Below are 22,655 nucleotides of genomic sequence, written 5' to 3' on the forward strand. Positions count from 1 at the left end.
GTATTTTATCCCTATTTTTTTTTAAACTAACATTTTGAAATAAATTGCTCTGTAATTCACATCATAATTATAAGAGGCAGGATTTGAACTCATGACTATGATCCCAAAGGCCATGCTCTTTACTTTGCATCATTGTACTTCTGGGCACTATTCATTCATGCTGTCGCTCAGTTTCTAAACAAATAGCTATTGAGGTCAATCATGCCAGATGTTGTGCTGGTTACTCAGTGTACAGTTTTGAAAAAAACAAATATATGGGGGGGGGGGGCGTGTGTGTGTGTGTGTGTGTGTGTGTGTGTGTGTGTGTGTAAAAGTGATAAGTACAATGAGAGAGAATAGTAAAGACGGAGGTGCTGTTTTACTCTTGGTTCAGGGAAGGCCTCTGAGAAGAAGTGACATTAGAGTTGATTCCTATAGAGTTTAGCCATGTATGAAATGTTTGCAGAAAACAAGGATGTGTGGAACATGAACGAGTTTGGGATTCCAGGTGGTGAATGAATGTATGTGGCTGGAGGGTAATTAATGAGTAAGGGAGAAGATGACAAGACAGGACTCTAGAGAGGTGGGGAAGTCTAGATCATAGGAGGCCTCATTGGCCAAATGGGGGATTTTGGATTATAGTTTGTCTGAAAAAAGAAGCCATTGAAAGATTTGAAGCAGACATCTGATAGAATGACAAGACTCAAAAGTTAATAGACTTGTCATATGGTTTGAAGCTAAAATAATCCTTAGAAATGGACTGGATATGGAAAATAAAGAAGAGGAAAAGAGTCAAGAGTAACTAGCAGGTTTTGGTTTAGGTTTAGGTTATGATCTCAGGGTCATGGGATCGAGCCCCGTGTCTGGCTCTACACTGAGCGTGGAACCTGCTTAAGATTCTCTCTCTCTGCCCTTCACCCCTGCTCGTGCTTGTCCCCCTGCCCCTCACTCACTAAAAAAGGAAGGAAGAGAGGGAGGATAGATGAATTGGTAAAGTGAACCCAGCCACAAATAAAAAGAACAATATATTATGCCCAAGTGGAATTTATGCCAGGAATACAAGCTGGTTAAACATTTAAAAAATAACACAAAACAACAGAGAAAAGCCATATGATCCCTTCAGTGGATGCAGTCAAAGAATCTGACAAACTTCAATACCTGGTTAACGTCTCAATGTGAAAAAGGGCATCTACAAAAATCTACAGCTAGTAATATACTTGATGTGGAAAAACTAAATGCTTTCCCCTAAGATCAGGAATAAAAATGTCTTTTCTCAACACTTCTATTCATTACTGCCCTGCAGGTTATCCCCAGTGCAATAATATAATAAAAGGCACAGACATTTTAAAAGAAGGAGTGTCTTTTTTTCACAAATGACTTAATCATGTGTATAGAAAATCTTCAGAAACCTACCAAAAAAAGCTACTAGGACTAAGAAGTGAGTTTTTAGCAAGATGGCAGGATATAAAGGCAATACTCAAAATCCATTGTTTTTATATATGAAGAACAAACAACTGGAAAATAAAATTAATACCTCAGTACTATTTACAACAGCTTCCAAATTCACGAAACTCTTAGGGATAATTTTAACAAAACAAATACAAGATCTGTGTGCTAAGTGCTGCAAAAACATTGTTGAAATAGACCATGGAGAGATATACCATGTTTGTGGATTAGAACACTCAGTGTTATTAAGATGATCTTTGGTCTTTCCAAATTGATCTGTAGATTCAGTTCCATCTCAGCCAAATCCCTGGAGGCTTTTTAAAAATAGAAATTGGCGGGGCGCCTGGGTGGCGCAGTCGGTTAAGCGTCCGACTTCAGCCAGGTCACGATCTTGCGGTCCGTGAGTTCGAGCCCCGCGTCAGGCTCTGGGCTGATGGCTCGGAGCCTGGAGCCTGTTTCCGATTCTGTGTCTCCCTCTCTCTCTGACCCTCCCCCGTTCATGCTCTGTCTCTCTCTGTCCCAAAAATAAATAAAAAACGTTGAAAAAAAAAATTTTTTTTTTAAATAAAAAAATAAAAAATAAATAGAAATTGGCAAGCTGATTCTAAAATTAAAAGGATTTAAAGGAACTAAATAATTTTGAAAAAGAACAACAAATTTACAATACATGATTTCAGGGCTTGTTATAAACTGATATTAATTGGCCTAAAGAAAAATACCCGAGACAATTTAATGAAGAAGGGATAGCTTTGATAACAAATGGTGCTGAGAAAACTCGATACCCACAAAGAATAAAATGAACCTTAAACATTACATCACATTTCTTACAAAATTAGCTCAAAATGAATAAGCAAAGCTATGAGATTTCTAGGGAAAAAAATGGGAGAAAATCTTTGGGCTTAGGGTTAGGCAAAGATTTATTAGGATACAATAGAAAGGAAAAAACTAATAAATTGAACCTTATCAAATTAAAAATTTATGGTCTTCAAAAGACATTAAGAAGATAAAAAGGTGAGTTACTATTAAAACCTCTTTCCAATGCTTATATCTAACAAACAACTAATCTCAGAATATATAAAGAAGTTGGGCAACTCAATTAAACAATGAAAGATTTGAACATACATGTCCCGTACTGAGTCATGAGTATTGCCCATAAGCCCATTTTTAAGTGCTCAGTATTCATCAGAAAAATGCAGCATAAAAGCAGAAAGAAGTATTGCTAGGTACCAAATAGAATGGCTGCGATTTTACAAGACCGACAGTAACAAGTGTTAGCACAGGTACAGTACTGCGACTCTTTCGCGTTGCCAATGAGGATGCAAAGTGGTAAAAACCATTTTGGAAAACAGTCTGGCACTTTCGAATAAAGTTAAACAGAAAGCGATCCCCCATTTTGGCTGCGTGTGGGGGGTAGCTAGACAACAGGCACTAGTTTCCATCCTTTACCAGTCACTTTAAATTCCCCAGGCTTTCAACATGCTGTTCCACAGAGCAATTGAGCAGGCTGACAAGGTGGAGGACGTGCAGGGCCGCGTCTCAGTCCTGATGGAGAGCATCACCTATGCCGTCTTCCTCTACACCAGCCAGGCACTGTTTGAGAAGGACAAGCTCACCTTCCTGTCCCAGATGGCTTTTCAGGTAAGGGAATCAGTCATTTGAAAGCATCCTCAGAACTGAAGTCCTACACCTCTGTTTAGTATGTGCTTTACTTGCATTGAAGGGAGGCATGACACCTTTTTTGGAAGCCCTTGGTGGCATGAGGTGAGTTTGAGTTTCCCAGGGTGAGCTTGGACATGTGACAACCTTTCAGTCGGTCCCAGGGTGTTGGTTTGGGTAGGTATGCGCTGTAAGCCACCACATCAGCGATCACCCTGAAAAACAGATCAATGACAACTTCTCACTTCTTAGGTCTTGTGCAGAGCCTCCTGGATGTTACCAGGGAGATTCTTTCTGGTTTGTTTTTGTTTGTTTGTTTGTTTGTTTGTTTGTTTGTTTGTTTTCAGGTAGATAGCACACGTCGGGGAGGGGCAGAGGGAGAGGGAGAGGGAATCTTAAGCAGGCTCCATACCCAGTGCAGAGCCCAAATGGGGACTTAATCTCACGACTGTGAGAACACGACCTGCGCTGTAATCAAGAGTTGGATGCTTAACTGACTGAGCCACCCAGGTGCCTGGAGATTCTTTAAGATAAGAATTATGAGTCCACATTTGGATGGTCCTAGGATTTTCTCCATCCCTTTATAGACCAGTGAATGGGTAAATGAGCTGCAGGTTTCACACTGCCACCTTCAGTGAGACCTGCTATCCTTTTATTTATCTATTTTTCAATACGGACTCCAGCAAAAGACTTTTTTAAATAAAGGTGCCCACAATAAGAAGAAAACATCGAGGACTACATGCCTAGATGAAATAAGCATGTTGTCCTATTATTAGTTTGTTTGCTCTATACCTTTTTCTGTCAACCCAGTTCTTGATGGAAGGTCATTGCCTGGTCTGCGTTGTGTCCTCCAAAGTGCTTTGTCCAAAGAAGGCATTTTGTAAATACCTGCTGTTAATAATGATAAACTGTTACTTTCAGTATTTTTGGTCATTGTCGATTCCTTTGGGTTATAAATGAATATATAGGTGTAGGTGTTCCATAATTTATGTGATAAACAGGAGCGAGACATTACAAAATTAAATTGTTGTTTGTATACATATTACTCATTAGCAATAAAAGGCCAAGAATGAGAATACATGAGACATGCATACACACATACGCACATCTATTTAAAACTTTCTCCTTGGAAGCCATAGATAAATTACAGCTTATCTCAAATCCTGACAGTTTCTGTAAATCAAAGCTTCATATATATGGCAATTATTTGAAATATTGAAATAAATTGAATTAAGAACAAATCAATTAATCAAATAGTCTTTTAATGTGTTACCACCCATAATGCATTTTGAAAATATCTAGAGTTTTAAAATAGCATAAAACTCAAAATTTTACCAGTTTAACTTTATATGGTGTTAAAATATTTAGGTTGAACTTTGGGAATATTTCATCCTCCTGTCCCCCTCAAAAATGTTCTTTCTATGGACTTCTTATCAAGTTCATAATGTAGGTGTCTAAAGTTTATTTCTGTTTATATTGTGCTTGTTTAGTTGTATCTATAAAACAGTAATTTCCAATTTTTCCTCAATCTCACATATAAGAAAAATATGTCATCTCATATGTCAAACTTATTAAGTTTATTAGATGTTATTTCTATATCAAGACTAATAATATTAGTTCTACCTTATATTTAGTAATTGGGTCCATCATCACCTCAGGCTTTTTCAATTTGTTTAACAAGACCTTTTTTTTTTTGTTTTAAAGAAGTCTCTTTAAAAAAAATCTTTTGAAGTTTATTTATTTATATTGAGAGAGACAGAGACAGCACGTGAGCAGGGGAGGGGCAGAGAGAGAGAGAGAGAGAGAAAATCCCTAGCAGGCTCCACGCTGTCAGCACAGACCCCAACGTGGGGCTCGAACTCATGAAACTCTAAGATCATGACCTGAGCCGAAATGAAGAGTCGGACCTTTAACTGAATGAGCCACCCAGGTGCCCCTGTATAACAAGTTCTAAGACAAGTTTGAGTTCACAGCAAAAGCATAAATATGAACAAATATTTCATATATTTTGCTAATACTCATGTGTTAAAATTGGAATAAACCAGTCTTCATAATTATTTGCTATTAGATTTTCAGTCAAGGTTTTGAGATCATGGACTTAATCTAAGACTCTTAATTCAGCTTTAGAACAGATACAGACCTATGGAAATCTCAGCAGACTTGGTTCTGTGTATTCAGTCCTATCTGTTAAATGGTGACTACCTCCTGTGCTGTGATTTTGATATAAACTAAGTGACCTTTTTCAATTTTGTGTACCCTAAAGATTTTGTTGAGAAAGAGAGAGATAGACCCTTTTGAATTGGATTTCCTGCTTCGATTCAAAGTTGAACACACTTACTCGAGTCCTCTTGACTTCCTAACCACTCAGTCTTGGAGTGCTCTAAAGGTATGTTAGGAAGACGTTTTGTCACTTTCTAAATCTTATGTCTCAGTTCTCATAAATGTAGAAATGTTTTAAAAGAAATACAAGTGATATATACTATTTCATTTGTAGAGATATGTAATGTGATCTTCTTTAATCCATCTTTGTATTACTAAATTATAAAGTGATTAAGTTCTTACTTGGAAGTAAAGGAACTTTTGCCCTATTTGTGAGTGGGAAAACTAATAAATATGTATAGTCTGCAGGAACTTCGGTAAAAGTCAAGGAACAGAAGGGAACAATTTTGTCAATTTACCTAAAACCAGTTTCTTTCTTTCTTTTTTTTTTTTTTTAAGTTGTTTATTTTTGAGGGAGACAGTGAGGGAGGGGCAGGGAGATAGGAGGACAGAGGATCTGAAGCAGGCTTCACACACCAGTGAGCCCGATGCAGGCCTAGAACTTACAGATCATGACCTGAGCCCCAGCCAGATGCTCAACCAACTGTGCCACCCAGGCGCTCTTTTCTTCTTTATATTTGTCCACTTTTCCCACATAGTTTTGTCAATTACACAACAACACAGTAATTTATTCTCACTATAAAGTGTTTAAGCTGAACAGAATGTTGTCGAGAAAAAAAGCAATGGTTATTCATCAACCTCAGTCATCAATCAATCCTTATCCTATTTTTCTGTCAGAAGATCCTGTTGTTAAGAGTGTATCCTCCTAGACTCAGGGATTCCTTGAAGATGCTCATCATTTGCTAACCTTTGCCACACCCTTTTTCTGAGAAGGACACATTTCTGTCCATTGGAAATAACCATCATCCCTTATTTTTATAGTATAGTTATGTTTATTTTTAATGGAGTTTTTAAATTATTTAGAATTACAAATTCAAGTCCAATTGTTGATCAGTTAGGGCCTCGTTCAAAGGGAGGATGGAAGAAAAAAGTTTTACAACGAATATATTATCATGGTATGGGAAGAAGACGAAGGGAATCAAACCACGAATGGAGATGGAAAAAGGAAGAAAAGGAGCTGTTACTGAAACTGTTGTGAAATGAAGTTATGGGAGAGAGCCAACCCCTAGGAGCTGTGGCATTCGGTAGAGGAACACAGCCACTGCCAAACTATATCACCACAGGGAAAGAGCTGAGGAAGAAACAGCCCTGCTTCTCTCTGCTCCAGCCCTCTAGTCTCTTGCTAGTGCCTCCTCTTGGCCAAACCCAACCAGACCAGAGAACCAGAGAATTTAGTTCAAATAATCCTTAGTGGTCACCCTCTTAGCAGAGCAGAAAAGGGTGCAGAGTGAATCTGGTGAGGAAATGATGACTATCCAGCACAGCTTGTTCACACAGGATCCAACACATCCGCTAGTCTTTATCTCAAACTGTAAGCTATTTACACCATTCCCATCTGTTCCCCTGTTGTATGACAGGCAGTAGCCCTGATGGAAGAATTTCGAGGCATAGACCGAGATGTGGAAGGATCTGCCAAACAGTGGAGGAAGTGGGCGGAATCCGAGTGTCCAGAGAAAGAGAAGCTACCGCAAGAATGGAAGAAGAAAAGTTTGATACAGAAGCTGATTATTTTGAGAGCGGTGCGCCCTGACAGAATGACATATGCTCTCAGGTGGGGCAGTTAGCATTCTTGGAAATTCAAGTTAACTTCGAGGACACCTGGTCTTAGGGGCTAGAGTATCTGGTGGAGGCATTTATGGTCCATATTGATGAGAAATGATTCTGCTGAAAATGTGATATTGTAATCACTACTATTGTTGAAACTCACTGAACACTAAACTAGGCTAGTCTCTAGTCAGACTGAGCCCATCTTGCCTGAAAACCTGACTTGTGACATTAGGAGGGGAGACAGGGAACCACTGGAAATATTCTAGCAAGAGAGATGGGTGTCATCAGAGTTCAGAGGCCAGGGGCATGCATTATTCCAGTGCGACTTCCACTGTCTTTATTTAGTGGTGGCGTTTGGGCTCTAAAGATTTTGCCCATCAAACAAAAAGGATTTCTTTCAGGAGACGCTAATAGTCTTATAACTTTACTACCGGTGCAATTTAAAGCAGGAACCCTGTCTACATATTCGTCCGTGTGTCCTCTCTCTTTGCCCTCTCGACTCCTAACTGGTAATGTGCTGCTTAATTCGCCCAAGTCACGTTCGCCTCTGAATTTACCAGAGTTCTCACCTTCCTTCCTAACAACGGCATTCACGCACCTCAGGTTTTTCTCCTCCACTTTGTTCAGCTAATTTCCCCTTTGCAGAAGCCACTGCATACCCTACTTTACAAGTTAATTCTGCTTAGTAGTAGTACTTACTTTCTGCTAAATCTGATGCTGCTGGAAAATAATCCCTGCTTAATTGAGCTTCCCTGTGTTAGAAACACCCCAAAAAGCATTTGTATATTCATGAGAAGCCCAGCAGGCCGGAAAATTGCACTGTGGCAAATCTAATGAACTGTTAATAAGTAATGGGGGATCTGGCAGGAGATTTGGGGGATACAAAGCCACAGGCAGGCAGCTGGTGGTACTCAGAGGGGGGTCTCTGTAGCCCCCAAAATGGAACGTAGGCTTCTGATTTTTAGAGCTTCTAAAGCAGGGAGGGATTTCACTGACACTAATGCATTAGAAATCTAGCTGGATTTATATCGTTGTGTAAAAACATCCCATGTAATGAACATGGTTAGCATCCTTCCTGTGCCTATGATTTAAGCTGATCCAAGTTGTAGCCCTTTTCAAGGTCATGAGCATTGATCGTGTCTTTTGCATTATTCTTTTTTATAGGAATTTCGTGGAGGAAAAACTGGGTACAAAATACGTGGGGAGGACCAGATTGGACTTAGTTAAAGCATTTGAAGAAAGCAGCCCAGCCACTCCAGTTTTCTTCATTCTGTCTCCAGGGGTGGACGCCCTTAAAGACCTAGAGATCCTTGGTGAGGGGCCAGGAGGCTTGCCTTCCCACCCTCCCCCTTGCCCACGGCCCGCCTGACCTTCTGTCCGTTCACAGTTACCTTAGTTTCTTCCTCTCTCTCTCTCTCTCTTTCTTTCCTTTTTCATTTGTTGGAGATTGAGTACATGGAAAATGTAAGGCTAATAACACTGTAGTCTGAAGAAATGTTCAAACGGAACATTCCTCTGGTTGGCATAATGCAAGTTTCCTTTGTACTGTTTTCCATCTTTTGACTATATAAGGGCCAGAGGGCAATTTTCTCCATGCTAGTGTAATCTTGTGCCCCCTGTGACTAAATAGTGGTCATTAGAGCAAGCCTATTCGATTGTGCAAGGCACTGTCGCTTTGTGCTCTGGATTACTATTCCCCACAGCCCGCACCGAGAGTACCAGGTTAATAGAGCTGTGACCTGACTGTGCTCGATTCAAGCATGGCCACAAGGTGAGAGGCTCCTGCATTTACCCAATGAGCCAATTTGTTCAAAAAATGATGTGATATCTACCACATGTTGCTCCTTTTTATGAGGGAAATGCTTTTCTACTCCTGCAAGAGTTAATAAAGCTCAGTAACAATACTTGCCATCTATCAAAATGTCAAAAGCTTCATTACCATAAAACCAGAGGAACTTATTTCCACAGGCTTAGCTAATGCTCATAAGGAGGCAGCTGTTGAGAGCTCAAAATGCTGCTTGTTGAAACGACCGAAGTTTAGTTTGGCTTCTTTAGGAGAGTGACCTAGAAGGTGGCAGCAGTCACCACAGACAGACCCTGGGCCTCAGAATTCCACACCCTTCTCATCTATCCTTGATTCACTCTTCCCCTCACCGTGTTGTACCCTCTCACAGGCAAAAGACTCGGGTTTACGATAGACTCGGGAAAATTCCACAACGTGTCTTTAGGACAAGGCCAGGAGACGGTGGCAGAAAAGGCACTGGAGAAAGCTTCCAAAGGAGGACACTGGGTCCTACTCCAAGTGAGTATTCCCTCTTTTCGGACAATGCTGGGACTGAACACGGGGGAGGGACAGCGCAGAGTTGTCCTGACCCACAGGAATGAGCCTTCCTCATGACATCTGGTGATTTGCCGAGTCTTGGGGTTCTCTCAGTGTCCATGACACCTCCACAGGTGATAAGAGACTCTGCTTACAAGGATACCTATCATATTTGGAGGGATTTTCTAGCCATTGTGCTTTAAAATTAAAAATATTACAGGGAATCCTCTTATCCTCTTGACTTACAGATATCTGGAATACTCCAGTAGTGCTTCAGGATGAACAGGCTTGTATATAGATTGCCAAGGCCTGTGTCCTAAAACCTCACATTTGTGAGTTGCTTTTAAAGTTAACAGAGCATTTTGGGGACGTCTGAGTGGTTCAGTCGGTTAAGTGTCCAACTCTCGATTTCAGCTCAGGTCATGATCTCACAGTTTGTGGGTTCAAGCCCCACGTCAGGCTCTGTGGTAACCTCATGGAGCCTGCTTCAGATTCTCTTTCTCCCTCTCTCTCTCTCTGCCCTTCCCCCACCTGCTCTCTCTCAAAAATAAACATTAAAAAAAAAAAAAAAGCAAAGCTGACAGAGCATTTTTGCATTTATTACCTCATACAACTCTGACTCTGCCCCTAAATTGTGTTACATTTCCTTTGTTTGTAAGTTAAGGGGATTGGAGTCGATAACCCCTTTATCCCTTCTAGTGCTAGCATTACATGGGTCTTTGACTCTAACCCACTGTCCTCCCAGGTGGCTCCCTCAGCTGGGGATTCTAGCAAGAACCCAGGAACGAGTGGAGCTCAGGCAAGCTTTAGGGGGCACGTGGGAGCCATCCTGACTCCTTCTCCAGCAAGGCATGCCGGCTGTCTCATCCGGTCTGGAAGTAGCCATTTAATTGGCAGCCCAGTGAACCTAAAGTTTCTCATTCGTACCAGATCCTTTGCAAGGATACATGATCTCTAATCATTATAGCAAAGCTGCCAGGATCGGTGTTGTCCTCCCATTATGAAGAACAAAAGCGTGAGCTTTGGAGTGGTCTGGAGAGTCTCAAGGCCACGCAGCTGCAGAGCAGCAGGGCTGGTATTCAAGTTCAGGTCTGTTTGGTGGCAAGCACCATTTTTTTTTCTGCTAGCTTGTGTGGCCACCCTGGCAAAGAGATAGGACACTGGCCTCCCTCAGTGCCTCCAGGATCCAGGGTTGATGCATTTTGAGTTTCTACTGAAATAAAATTGGATGCACAAAGAAGCTGCCCAGGGTCCAAGCAGAACATAACCCTCTGGGAGAGTAACACCCACTGCTTAGGTGATACTTCAGTAAGGTGACTTGGGGTAGGGGTTACCCTCTGAGGCTCACAAAGTCAGCCAGGTAACGGTGGAGGGTTTATTTTTTCAGAGATGGAAGTTGTTGCTCTGACAGTTGGGTAGATGCTGAGATCTTCCTGCCAAAGTAAGTTCTTTGAGAATTCTCATGTGTCCAGCATCTCAGACTAGGAAGAAACTAGGAGGGGTATGGTCATCCTCAGGAGATGGTAGTATTCAAAGTAAAATGTTTCTGTTATTTTTCTCTCTATGCCAAGTTGCCATTTGCCCCCAAAATTCAAGTTGTAAGTTTTACCATAAAAAAAAAAAAAATCTCAGAAGACCTCGTCTCGTGAAGGATCTGCTTTTGGTTATCTGTCCCAGATGTTTGATTTTTGTTCTTAGTGGTAAACTAGTAATTAAGAATGTAACTTTTTAGCTGTTCCTCTCTGGACATAGAATAATTGGAGAGGAGGGATTGCCCCAGGCTTTGGCCATTCTAATTTCTGGAGGTTTCTAGTATCTCTTTGCCATCTAAAAGAGAAGTAGGACTTTGAATAAAGAGGCGACCAGCATGATGAGAACTCATTATATTGTTTGTAATGTACGTTAAATTGTACCAGCATAGGCACATGATTTGTATGCACATGTTAATAAGCTCTTAACCAAACTCTACACTAGTCAGTTACTGTGATGAGATAGAGCCCTTCGAGGGATGTTTAGCTAGCATTGTATCAGAAGCCCATACTCCAGAGAAAACTATTACATAGGTATCAGGGTGGTAGCTATCTATATCTCAGATGTACACCATATGGTTTGTAAATTGACATAACGGATTTTAAAAATCTATTCTCATGGGCAAAGTAGATGGTTTCCAAGATACATGGATTGGCTAAAAATGTTGCACAGGCGTTAGTGCCCTGGGACAAGCAAGCACAAGAATCCAGCCAATTGCAAAGCCAAAATCCCCACGAATGACTCCCAGGCTGGACTCCAGAGTGTGCCTGTGTTGAGAGGTGGCTCACCTGGTGATGGTTTTCTTCCCTGACCAGAGTTGCTGCCTAGAATATTTTTACATTTGTTTCAAGTAAACTTCTCAAGTAAGGTATTGTTGTAGTCCATAAGATAGAGAATTAGGTCATATTTGAGCTTGCAAAACAGGTTTTATTGTTCTTTTGTTTCTGCTTACTTGTGTGAGTGGCACGGTCAGGTGTGAGAAGTACTCTTGCCGCAATCTAGTAGCAACCGTGGAAGCCAAGAGTCTCAGAGCCCTGACTTACTGATAAGCTTGCGAAGGTTGCCAGACCACAGTATCACAGAGCAGGTGACTTCATCAACAGAAATTTAATTTCTTACAGTTCTGAAGGCAAGAAGTCTGAGACCAAGTGGACAGTAGGGTTGGTTTCTTCTGAGGCCTCTCTCCTCGGTGTGTAGATGGTTGTCTCGTCCCTGTGTCTCCATGTGGTCTTCCCTCTGTGTGTGTCCTCATCACCCCTTCTCATAAGGACACAAGCAATATCCGATTAATTGTTGCATCTAGTCTTAATTACCTCTTTAAAGACCTATTCCAAATACAGACATATTCTGAGGTACTGATGGTTAGGATTTCAACATTTGCCAAAGGAAAATAGCCTAATAATGTGAACAACTGAATGGGCATACGTCTTTTTACAACAGAACCGTTTTCAAAGAAAGATACCTATTTGACTATTCCATTACCTATTTGCCTTTCTTATTTTTTTGTGGGATTTTTTTGTAGCTGTTATAATCTTAAATGTTTCTGTTTGTTGGAAATAATTATATATTCCTGGGGGTGATGTTTCAATCACTATTTAAGGACCTCTCCAGAACCAGAGAGCGTGTGAGGGTATGGCCTTTATACTTCTCTCACAGCATCAACTACCATGTACTCTGTGGGTATTTAGTATTGGAGGATTATGAATCACAAAGCGGAAAATCAGGAAGTGATAGTGGTGACATCTGTTTCATGATTTTTGACAGCTCTAGGGTTTAAGAAAAATCATGCTAGGAATCCGCAGAGCATCTTAACAAGGAGTGATTTCTTTTTCAGCTAGCCTTTCACCCCTCACATCCTTTGAGTTCATGTACTAATGATAGGAGTTGAATAGAGGAGGTTTGCATCAGAAACATTGAAGTGGGTGATCAGGCACATTGCTAGCTTTTAGTTTTTATACTTTACTAAACTAACCAGATAGGTCTCAGTAATTGAGTTTAAACTGTAACAATGAAAATTATCAGGAACTCCATCTCAAAGGTGATTGGTGGGTGTTGGATGTGGGTAAGTGTTGTTGGAAGGAGATTTGGGTTAACAAAAATAACCTATGGTGATTTGGAGCCCTAAATGTGTTCAATGTACAGGTGTATTTTGCTGTTTGGTTTTGTTCCCTAACATGATAATAAAGGAAAAATTAAATCCTTTAATTTAATACATTAAATTTATATATAGGAAATATATATACATTTATATATAGGAATATGTTGTGATCCCATAATTTAAGTAATATCCTTTAGTTTCACAGGAGTTATGAGCCATACTGTTTTTCAGAATGTCCATTTGGTAGCCAAGTGGCTAGGAACCCTGGAGAAACTCCTTGAACAATTCAGCCAAGGAAGCCACAGAGATTACAGAGTTTTCATGAGTGCCAAATCTGCACCTACACCAAGTGAACACATCATCCCTCAAGGACTCCTGGAAAATTCCATTAAAATTACCAATGAACCCCCCACAGGGATGCTGGCCAATTTGCATGCCGCCCTCTACAACTTTGATCAGGTAAGGAAGCAGAAGCCTGGTCTGACAGTGGTCAGGGTCTTCTCACAAAACCATGGGGCTGTTATCTACTCAGGTGTCTTGTGCAGAGAGATGAAGTGAAATCTCAGAGTGTGTTTTAATCTCTTGAAAGGATCACCTGTCACTGCCTATTCCAGTGACCAAAAAAAAATCTGTGTTTTGCCATAAAACTACAGGCCACATGTTTAAGGAGAGTAAATTACATCCCTTTCTGAGGAACCTACTTATTGAAGACAAACATGGTAGGCTGGTATCTCCTAGCACAGGAAGAGGAAGAGCCATCATTACTCCTGTTAATGTTCTTGAGAGTGACAACAGTAATTACTTAGGAAGAATTTCAGTATAATATTTAATGCTTTAGATCTGGTTTTGATGTGAGTAAACTTAAACCATCTTTTCAGATTATATCCATGTTGCCTTCTTACTTATATCTTTGTTTCCATCTAAAATAAATTAATAAATATATTTTGATCATCATTATTCTCCTTGTCCAAATTATCACATCTATCTATTCAAGTCTTTTAAGCAAGTTTCCTTTGTGGTTGTGTCTCTGAGTTCCCATTCCCTCTGATTTCCCACCCTGGGGAAACAGTATTCTTATTCGGAGAAGTAGAATGAATTCCAAAGAGAAAATACATAAGATTTGGTGGTAAATATTAAGCTTCCTGTTAGAAATATTATGATTCTGTATGAAGTATGCTTCACTTTTTCATCAGTATCTTCTGGGCCACCTTAGATTATACTTTTGAAGAATACAGTTAATTACCTAATTAAATAATTAATGTATAGCCTATGTAAACACAGTAGACTGTGCAAATCAAAGGTACTTAAAAAATCTTGTTGGATCTATTATATATATTCAGTATATTTTTTTGGTGAACTCTGGCAGGCATGTATTTTTTTTTATCTATCAGTTTATAGTTTCTGAACACTTAGGACATTCTCAAGCTCTTTCACAAAGCTAGTACAAAAGAGGATTTTTTGGATATATTTATATAGGATTAATCCAGCCCCCTTGAACAGTTGTCTGTATTTGTGAAAAGTGAGCATTTTATGAACAAATAAGCTTCAGCCCACCTTTTGTGTGTGTGTGTGTGTTTTTGTTTTTTTTTTTTTAGTAAGGACCTCTCTGACAATCTAATAAAACTAGGGATACTCTTCCCAGGGACATACACATTTAAAAATTTGTTGCGCCCCTGAAACCCATGGAGGAGGGGAAGAAAAAAAAAAGAGGTTAGAGTGGGAGAGAGCCAAAGCATAAGAGACTCTTAAAAACTGAGAACAAACTGAGGGTTGATGGGGGGTGAGAGGGAGGGGAGGGTGGGTGATGGGTATTGAGGAGGGCACCTTTTGGGATGAGCACTGTGTGTTGCATGGAAACCAATTTGACAATAAATTTCATATATTGAAAAAAATAAAAAAATAAAAAAAATAAAAAATAAAAAAATAATAAAAATTTGTTGCATATAATCATAGGAGAATCCTTTCTCCTGTTCTCATTTATTCATTAAAGTATTGGTTCTTTTGACTATTATTTGGAAGGCCACTTAGATTAACTGAAGTTTACATTTACTGGAAAGACTCTTACATACTTCAAGAGGAAATATTTATCTAGTAGAAAGGACCCTCCAAAATATTAAGACTAAATTTGATCATAAGTGACAAAAACAAAGATAATCAAAGTTATTCATTTAATGAACTTCCTATCAAACCTGCTATAGCCAAAACCAAACCAACAAAAACTCTAAAGAAAATCTAAAAATTTTAGAATAGTCTTTTATGAATGCTGACCTGTCATGTTAGAAAACAAAATGTGGTTTTACTCACATGATGCAATTCAGGGGTATTCACCTGTACTCCCTGGTCATCTGTGAATAGGTTCCCAGTGCCCTTTAATCAGTAAGAATTATGGTTGGCTACCTATGAAAGAAGTACAAAAAACAACAGTGGCTTAAAAAAGGTTAAAATATTTCTGTCACATGAGGATTCTGGAGGTAAGTCATTCAGAGTTAAGTGTGTCACACAAAGTTATCAGTCTAGTTGTTTTACAGTGCACTATTTCTAGAATGGGCTTGCCAGAGTCCCAGGTGGCAGTCCCCATGTCGATGTTCCTGACAGTAGGATAAAAGCCAGAACAAAGAAGATGACCATGGATACGTGTTTGCTTTCTTTTAAGGATGCTTCCTATGAGTTAATACACAGTATTTCTCCTTTCACCTCACTGGTCATATTGAGTCACATTGTGTTCCCTAGCTGCAAGAGAGGCTGGGAGAAGTCCATTTACCTTGGACAGCCATGTGCCCAGCTCAAAGTTGGCAGTGAGACCTTTTAGAACAGGCAACTAGTGATCTGTATCACAGACTTGCCACTTTCCCAAGGCTACTTGTATCATCGTGGGTGTTCTGTGTTGCTGCCATGGTCTTAGGTAGCTGAAGCCTGTGACATGGACCTTGGGTACTCATCCAGGTTAGGGAAACAAGTCACAGTCACCCATGTTGTCTGGGTGTCCTTCTCGGTTGAGAAAAGCACCCAAGGGATCCAGACAAATGAACTGTTTTGTTTGGGTGTTTTTATGTTTTTACATGTTTTAATATTCAAATCAAATTAAATGTGTATTTTTAATCTTACCCCCAAATCAGAATTTACCTCTGAACTTTGATATGTGTGTTAATAAGGAACAAAGTTTAATATTAGTCCTTTATTGGGGTGCGTGGGTGGCTCAGTTGGTCAAGCGTCTAGCTCTTGATTTCAGCCCAGGTCATGATCACGCTGACAGCGCAGAGCCTGCTTGGGATCCTCTCCCTCTCCCTCTCCTCTCTCTGCCCCTCCTCTGCACATGCTCTCTCTCTCAAAATAAATAAATAAACTTTAAAAAAAATTATTCCTTTTCGGAGCATTCCAGAATATCTTTGTAAAGGCAATTGTTAAGTGACCAAGATGTAAAAAACTTTCTTGTGGGATGCTGCTTCCCTATGTATCTCAGCTCAGTAGCACCTGCCTTTTGAAGATGTGCTAAGGGAATACTGTTTGGACTCTTTTCATACCCAGATAATAACTACATTTTTTTTAAATTTTTTTTAACGTTTATTTATTTTTGAGACAGAGAGAGACAGAGCATGAATGGGGGGAGGGTCAGAGAGAGGGAGACACAGAATTGGAAGCAGGCTCCAGGCTCCGAGCTGTCAGCACAGAGCCCGATGCGGGGCTCGAACTCGTGAACCACAAGATCATGACCTGCGCCGAAGTCGGACACTTAACCGACTGAGCCACCCAGGTGCCCCAATAACTACATTTTTAAAGTCAGAGTATAGATTTCTTTTTCTGTAAGACTTAACAGCAGAAACAAATAATTGGTAGCTTTGCATGTAAAATTGGCATCTGTATGCACAACCCTGTTATGTGTGTGTGGATGCCTGTTCTGTATTCACAGTGCTATTTGCATATTTTCTGATATTAATTTGCTCATCATTTGGTTTATAAAAATATGATTGACCTGAAATGTAGAGTGTTAGGTAGAGTCATACTTTTTCCTAATTAGAAAAGCTTGCTTCATATTTTCTTCCAGTGGCATTTGTATTATCAGAGCATAATGAGCATTAAGTTGTAATTCTTTAGTGCTGAGGATAAAACTAAATCAATTATATGAAATATAGATGGAATTAATGTACTTGATTATTATAGGATCTTCATTTCCTCTGGACTATATGTAATTTAGGGAGGAGTTAGGCTTGTTAGATCATAATTCCTAAGTAAAAGTTTGATGCTTCTGTTTCGTCTCCTAGAAGTTTTTTACATTTAAAACCAGTATATTTTGAGGGGCGCCTGGGTGGCTCAGTCAGTTAAGTGTCCGACTTCATCTCAGGTCATGATCTTGTAGTTGGTGAGTTGGAGTCCCACCTTAGGCTCTGTGCTGTCAGTGCAGAGCCTGTTTGGTATTCTCTGCCCCTCCCCCACTCCCATTCATATTCGCGCTCTCTCTCTCTCTCTCTCTGTCTCAAAAATAAACATTTAAAAATACCTAAACAAAACTAATATATGTTTATATTCTTCAAGATTAATTCCAATTTTGTGGTTTCTATTTTCTTCTCTCACAAGTTTGTCTTTTATTTCGTGTTTAATTGTGGAAACGTTATGTTTAATGATCATAGATTTTCAAGCCCCATGAATTACCTAGAAAAGGCTCAGTGCTTTAGTATGTCCTAATGATTTAGTTGGGTGTGCACTGTGGGTGGCCTCGCCAGTTCTAGAACTATATCTGGTAGTAACCCAGAATTCTGATGATAGTTAGAAAGGAACTAAAAAGCTTCTTCTAGTCTTGGAACAAGAGGACAAATCTTGTCTTGGTTTAGACTTACACTAGGAGTTGCCTGAGAGACCACCTCTGAACTCCCACCCTGAAGGTGCTAAATATACTTGGTAGATGGCCCGGTTGTCAGATCCAAATGTGGACTGGCTGTAATTTGACCATTTTAAAGGACAAAGCAAGAAGATGAATCTCTGGCCTTATCTTCCTCAACTGCCCAACATCAGTTGAAGTAATCCTTGTTGGCCTCACAGAACTGCCAAATGTGAGAATAAAGTACTACTCCCTTTAAGCCAAAGAGTGGATGCCTGTTGTACACCTTTTAATTTCATGGCTGTGGGAGCCATAACCATGTCAGCATCCCAGGATTTAATTTTCCCTCTGTGATTAAAAAAAAAAAAAAAAACACAAGTTACAAATCTAGCCTACAGGGTGTGTGTTATCCAATCTTCCATGTGCCATTCTCTCAACCCAGCAATGGATTCTACTTTTAAGTTCATTGGAAGGAAACCATTTGTCAGGGTGATTATATTAGTTCAGGTACAGTACAAAATTCCAGTGATCCAAATGAGGTAACCTCTCTCCCATATAGTTGGCAGCTCTCTTTCATGAGGTCAGGCACACACCCGGGCTGGTAGGTGCCTCTACCATAACTCACTCATGGCTTCCATGGTTGGCTAGTCATCATCATTTCTAGCCCACAAAAAAGGAAAAGAGTGACAACCAGGGCGAGCGATTTCCTTTTAAGTAAATGGCATGAACATTGTACACATCACTTCTGCTCAAATTCTGTTGGCAAGAACTTGGTCATATGGCACATCTGGTTTCAAGAGAGGATGGAAATCGTTTTTTGATGGGTGGCCATGTGCCCAGGTAATCTGTATTACTATGAAGCCCCGGGAAATGCAGGGCTGAGGTTAAGTAGTACCCTGCTACGCTGATGAAACTAAGATGGTGTCCTTTGGCCATCTAGATTTTTCAAGGAGAATTTTGCAGGGGAAAATGATGTCAAGCAGTATTATCACTGCTCAAAATGAATGGTCTCATTTTCTAGTGAATTTAGAAGCATTCAGTAAAATAACTGAAGCAAAGTGAAAGCATTTGCCTTAAATTAACAGACTGGCGAACGCCAAATGGTCAGTCTCCTATTACCCCCGCATAGGATGGGCAGCCATGCTTAAAACTGCATGTTACCCCTGTCCGAGATCTCCTGCCAAGTTTTGTGCAAGATTATCGAAAACTCAGACCCTTGCCCTTGGAAACCATACAGAGGGAGAATCAACGATTTTTCTTCTCTCCCAGGATACACTTGAAGCGTGCTCCAAGGAGCAGGAGTTTAAAAGCATCCTCTTTTCTCTGTGCTACTTCCACGCTTGTGTCGCTGGGAGACTAAGGTTTGGCCCCCAGGGCTGGAGCCGCAGCTATCCTTTCAATCCTGGAGACCTCACCGTCTGTGCAGGCGTCCTCTACAACTACTTAGAGGCAAACCCTAACGTAAGTGCCAGTGGTCAGATAACCTCTTCCAAAGAGTGTACTGAATCTGTCAGTCTTTGGCCACTATCAAATGGACCGTAATTTCTCTTCTGAAGCTATTATTGAAATAGCTGACACTATATATGCATCTTCTGCCAAGTGTGAAAAGAAACCAGATCAAAGGTTTTCCAGCAGTGGATGCTCGAACTTCATAAGATAGGTCAAACCAGTTCTACATCAGCAGCTTAGTGCATAAAAAAAAATGTCCTTCATTATGTTAACAAAAACAGTGGTTTACATGTGCATATATGCCAGATTCATTAGGCAGGTAATGAAGCATTTGCACAAATGTAATTACATACAGCAATTCTGACAGTTCATAACACTGCATTAATAATCACTACAATTAGTTCTTATGATGGAAGCAATTTACAGCGCGTCACATGTATAAATAATGGTGCATTTCCTGCATATGTCATTATTATGTATTAAGGATGCCACCTTGTTGTGACTTTCTCAGTAATGTTCCCCTTGATTGGAAGTTAAAGGTAGATGAATGATTTTATTTCATAGCTAAAATGTGTTTTACAGGTGGGGATGGGAATGCCTCATCAAGAACATTTGTGCAAACTCTTGTAAACCCAGTGATTGGATTTTCCAAACGGAAGAACCATTTGTAAGGATTTTCTGGCTTAGTCTTCACAAAAGAAACTTTTTCCATTAAGTTCAATCTGTTCAAATTGAGATCTGTTTGTCAAAAACTACCGGGTGTTGTGCTCTGGACAACAACACCGTTCTATAAGTTTCTAGAACTCCTCCATATTTCTGTGTCTTAAGGTTTGCTTTATGTTCTTCTGGTAGCCGTTGTTACAATGTTTGTTATCAACTCAGTTTTCTCAAGCTTTAGAGGTGATTTGACTGCTATCAAAATAGGTACACTTAGTATATCATGTGGGTTGCTCTCCCAAACAACATATTTTGAGCAGGTTGTAACCACAATATATGGTTTTAATATGGTATGTGATGATCAACATTCCATATCTATCATTTTTTAAATGTATAAAATTTGAGCGTATTTTGATTTTCCTAATAAGTAATATTCTGTGTTGATCTTACCACATTTTCTTTACAATGTCACATGTAAGGTTGGCTACTACAATAGTTCTGGCTAGAAAGTGAAATGGACCACTTAAAACTTTCATCCAAGTCCATACTGAGGCTGAGACAAAGAGTATTATCCCACTTCAGCTGAATCCTATTCACAGGAGAGTTCGAAATGAAGGGGAGAAGGAGAGGAACGGATTCCTGTCTCTCTCCAGCTCTCACATCCTGAGAGGTGGCAACCCCAGGGAGCCAAGTGGGTCCTGTCTGCCACTGCCCCCAGTGGTGTTCCTGGATCAACACAGCTTTCGGATTTTGACACCCTTTGCTCTCTCAGATGTCTAGACCCAAGTCATTTACCACACATGGTGAAGCAAGTTACCAGGATTTAGGAGTTAAGTTATTATGTACACGGAGTTAGGTGGTACAAATTGCCCTTTTCAGGAAGGCGTATGTAAAAAAGAATAGTTCCCTGGCTGATTAAAATATTGAGGGAGATCTATATCAGATGGTAGAATGCCTAATGGGTATTACTTCAGCGTACTCAGAGAAATGAAATGGAGAGGTCTTCGTTTCCCGTCCGTTTCAGAAGGACAGTATGGAAGGTGCCCGAAGGGAGCATGGTACAGTCCACTCACCTCTGTCATGGCTCACTCACATCAGACCGGCTTAAAAGAAAGACATATTTGAGGTCCATTTGTTCAAATTCAAATAAACTTGTAGCAAGTACATTGGAATAGTTGAAGCAATTTTACTTGTTCTTTCACATCATGCAACAAATGAAGGCTATAATTAAGTTTTTACTTGAACTGTTGGGAGGCAATCTACTGCCCTTGAGGGTATAAAGGTTCCTGTCTAGAAAGGCTTCATCACAGACTGGCATGTTTTGCAAACCCAGAGGAAGCTAAAGGGGGGCAGAGAGAGGCTTCAAATCCCGTGAAGCCAAATAAAGAGATACCGTTATTTCTTGAATACCACATGGTACAATCATTAGTTCCAACCCTCAGAACAGTCATGTAGGCCAGTCATGCCATAAACCCAGCCCTCACATCAGTCTGTAGCAAGGGGATTGGTCTGCCTGGATTTTTGCAAGGTAATAGAGGTGTAAATGCACCCCAAATTCAGATTGTGTAGCATTTTCTTTCTTTGCCTAGATGAGATCATAAAACCTGCTCTAAATCAGATCATAAAAACATGTCATACCTGAAGGGCCCTGCAAAGTTATACCTTTTCTTAATTTTTAGATGAGATATTGAATGTTTAAAGTTTACCTACATGACGTGTTCTAGGAGCAATTGCTTTAAAATCTGCATCAAAAGTTCATTGTTGGGGTGCTTGGGTGGCTCAGTTGGTTAAGCATCTGACTTGGGCTCAGGTCATGATCTCACAGTTCATGGGTTCGAGCCCCACACTGGGCTGCGAACTGACAGTGTGGAACCTACCTGGGATTCTTTCTTTCCCTCTCTCTCTCTGTGCCCCTCATCCGCTCGCAGGAGGACACGCATAAGTGCGTTCTCTGTCTCAAAATAAATAAGCTTTAAATCACACTTCCTTTTAAAAAAAAGTTCAGTATTAGTGACTTTTCACTGAATGTATTAAAACACACTGAAAATAATTCTCTCAAATTCTATGGAGAAACCTAAACAATTTCTAAACCTCTTTTAAATGTTCCTGTTGATGGGGATTTGAGGGAACACTGTGTTAGAGGGGCTTGTAGAGAGGCATGTGCTGCTGGTTGACCACTCTGAGACCATTGCATCGGCCTGGAAATGAATACTTGTGTGATCTCCCTCCCAGGTCCCGTGGGAAGATCTCCGTTATCTCTTTGGTGAGATCATGTATGGGGGACACATCACAGATGATTGGGATCGCAGACTGTGTCGGGTGTATTTGGACAAATTCATTAATCCATCTCTGGTAAGGCACTTTCAATCGATTTTACAGAGAAGAAAATTCTAGTAAGATTTTTTTAACTAATGTCACTATATAAATACTTAAATATTACTGAGGCGTCGTGGCCTTTTGTGAGTATGTTCTGGCCTACCATCAAGGAGTTTAGAAATGTGTCAGAAATTGTGCAGAGTCTTGGGCTCCATCCCAGAGCTATGGAATCAGAATCTGTTTCACCAAGACCTCCTGGGTGATGTCTGTGCGCGTCTGCTGTGCTGTGCCCAGGTGAAGAGCACATTCACCAACTGTCCGGGTCTTTGGAATAACCCCGGACGGTATGCAGAACTGACACTGTTAGCCTATTTTATAGGGAGACACTGAAGCGTGGCTTGCCC

The 22,655-nt window shown here is 40.3% G+C and overlaps 1 protein-coding gene across 1 annotated transcript in view; it reads left to right on the forward strand.

Annotated features, from left to right (window-relative positions):
- The window catches only part of DNAH11 (dynein axonemal heavy chain 11), a 357,765-nt gene that overhangs the window by 307,361 nt on the left and 27,749 nt on the right, over positions 1–22,655 (forward strand). Inside the window, exons 69-76 of the mRNA XM_049641609.1 lie at positions 2,893–3,063; positions 5,345–5,467; positions 6,879–7,072; positions 8,233–8,381; positions 9,243–9,370; positions 13,248–13,475; positions 19,099–19,290; positions 22,168–22,287. Of these exons, the coding sequence (XP_049497566.1) occupies positions 2,893–3,063; positions 5,345–5,467; positions 6,879–7,072; positions 8,233–8,381; positions 9,243–9,370; positions 13,248–13,475; positions 19,099–19,290; positions 22,168–22,287 (1,305 nt within the window). The remainder of the gene's footprint in view (positions 1–2,892; positions 3,064–5,344; positions 5,468–6,878; positions 7,073–8,232; positions 8,382–9,242; positions 9,371–13,247; positions 13,476–19,098; positions 19,291–22,167; positions 22,288–22,655) is intronic.

Source organism: Panthera uncia, chromosome A2 (assembly GCF_023721935.1).
Source record: "Panthera uncia isolate 11264 chromosome A2, Puncia_PCG_1.0, whole genome shotgun sequence".
In the NCBI taxonomy this organism is placed as follows: domain Eukaryota; kingdom Metazoa; phylum Chordata; class Mammalia; order Carnivora; family Felidae; genus Panthera; species Panthera uncia.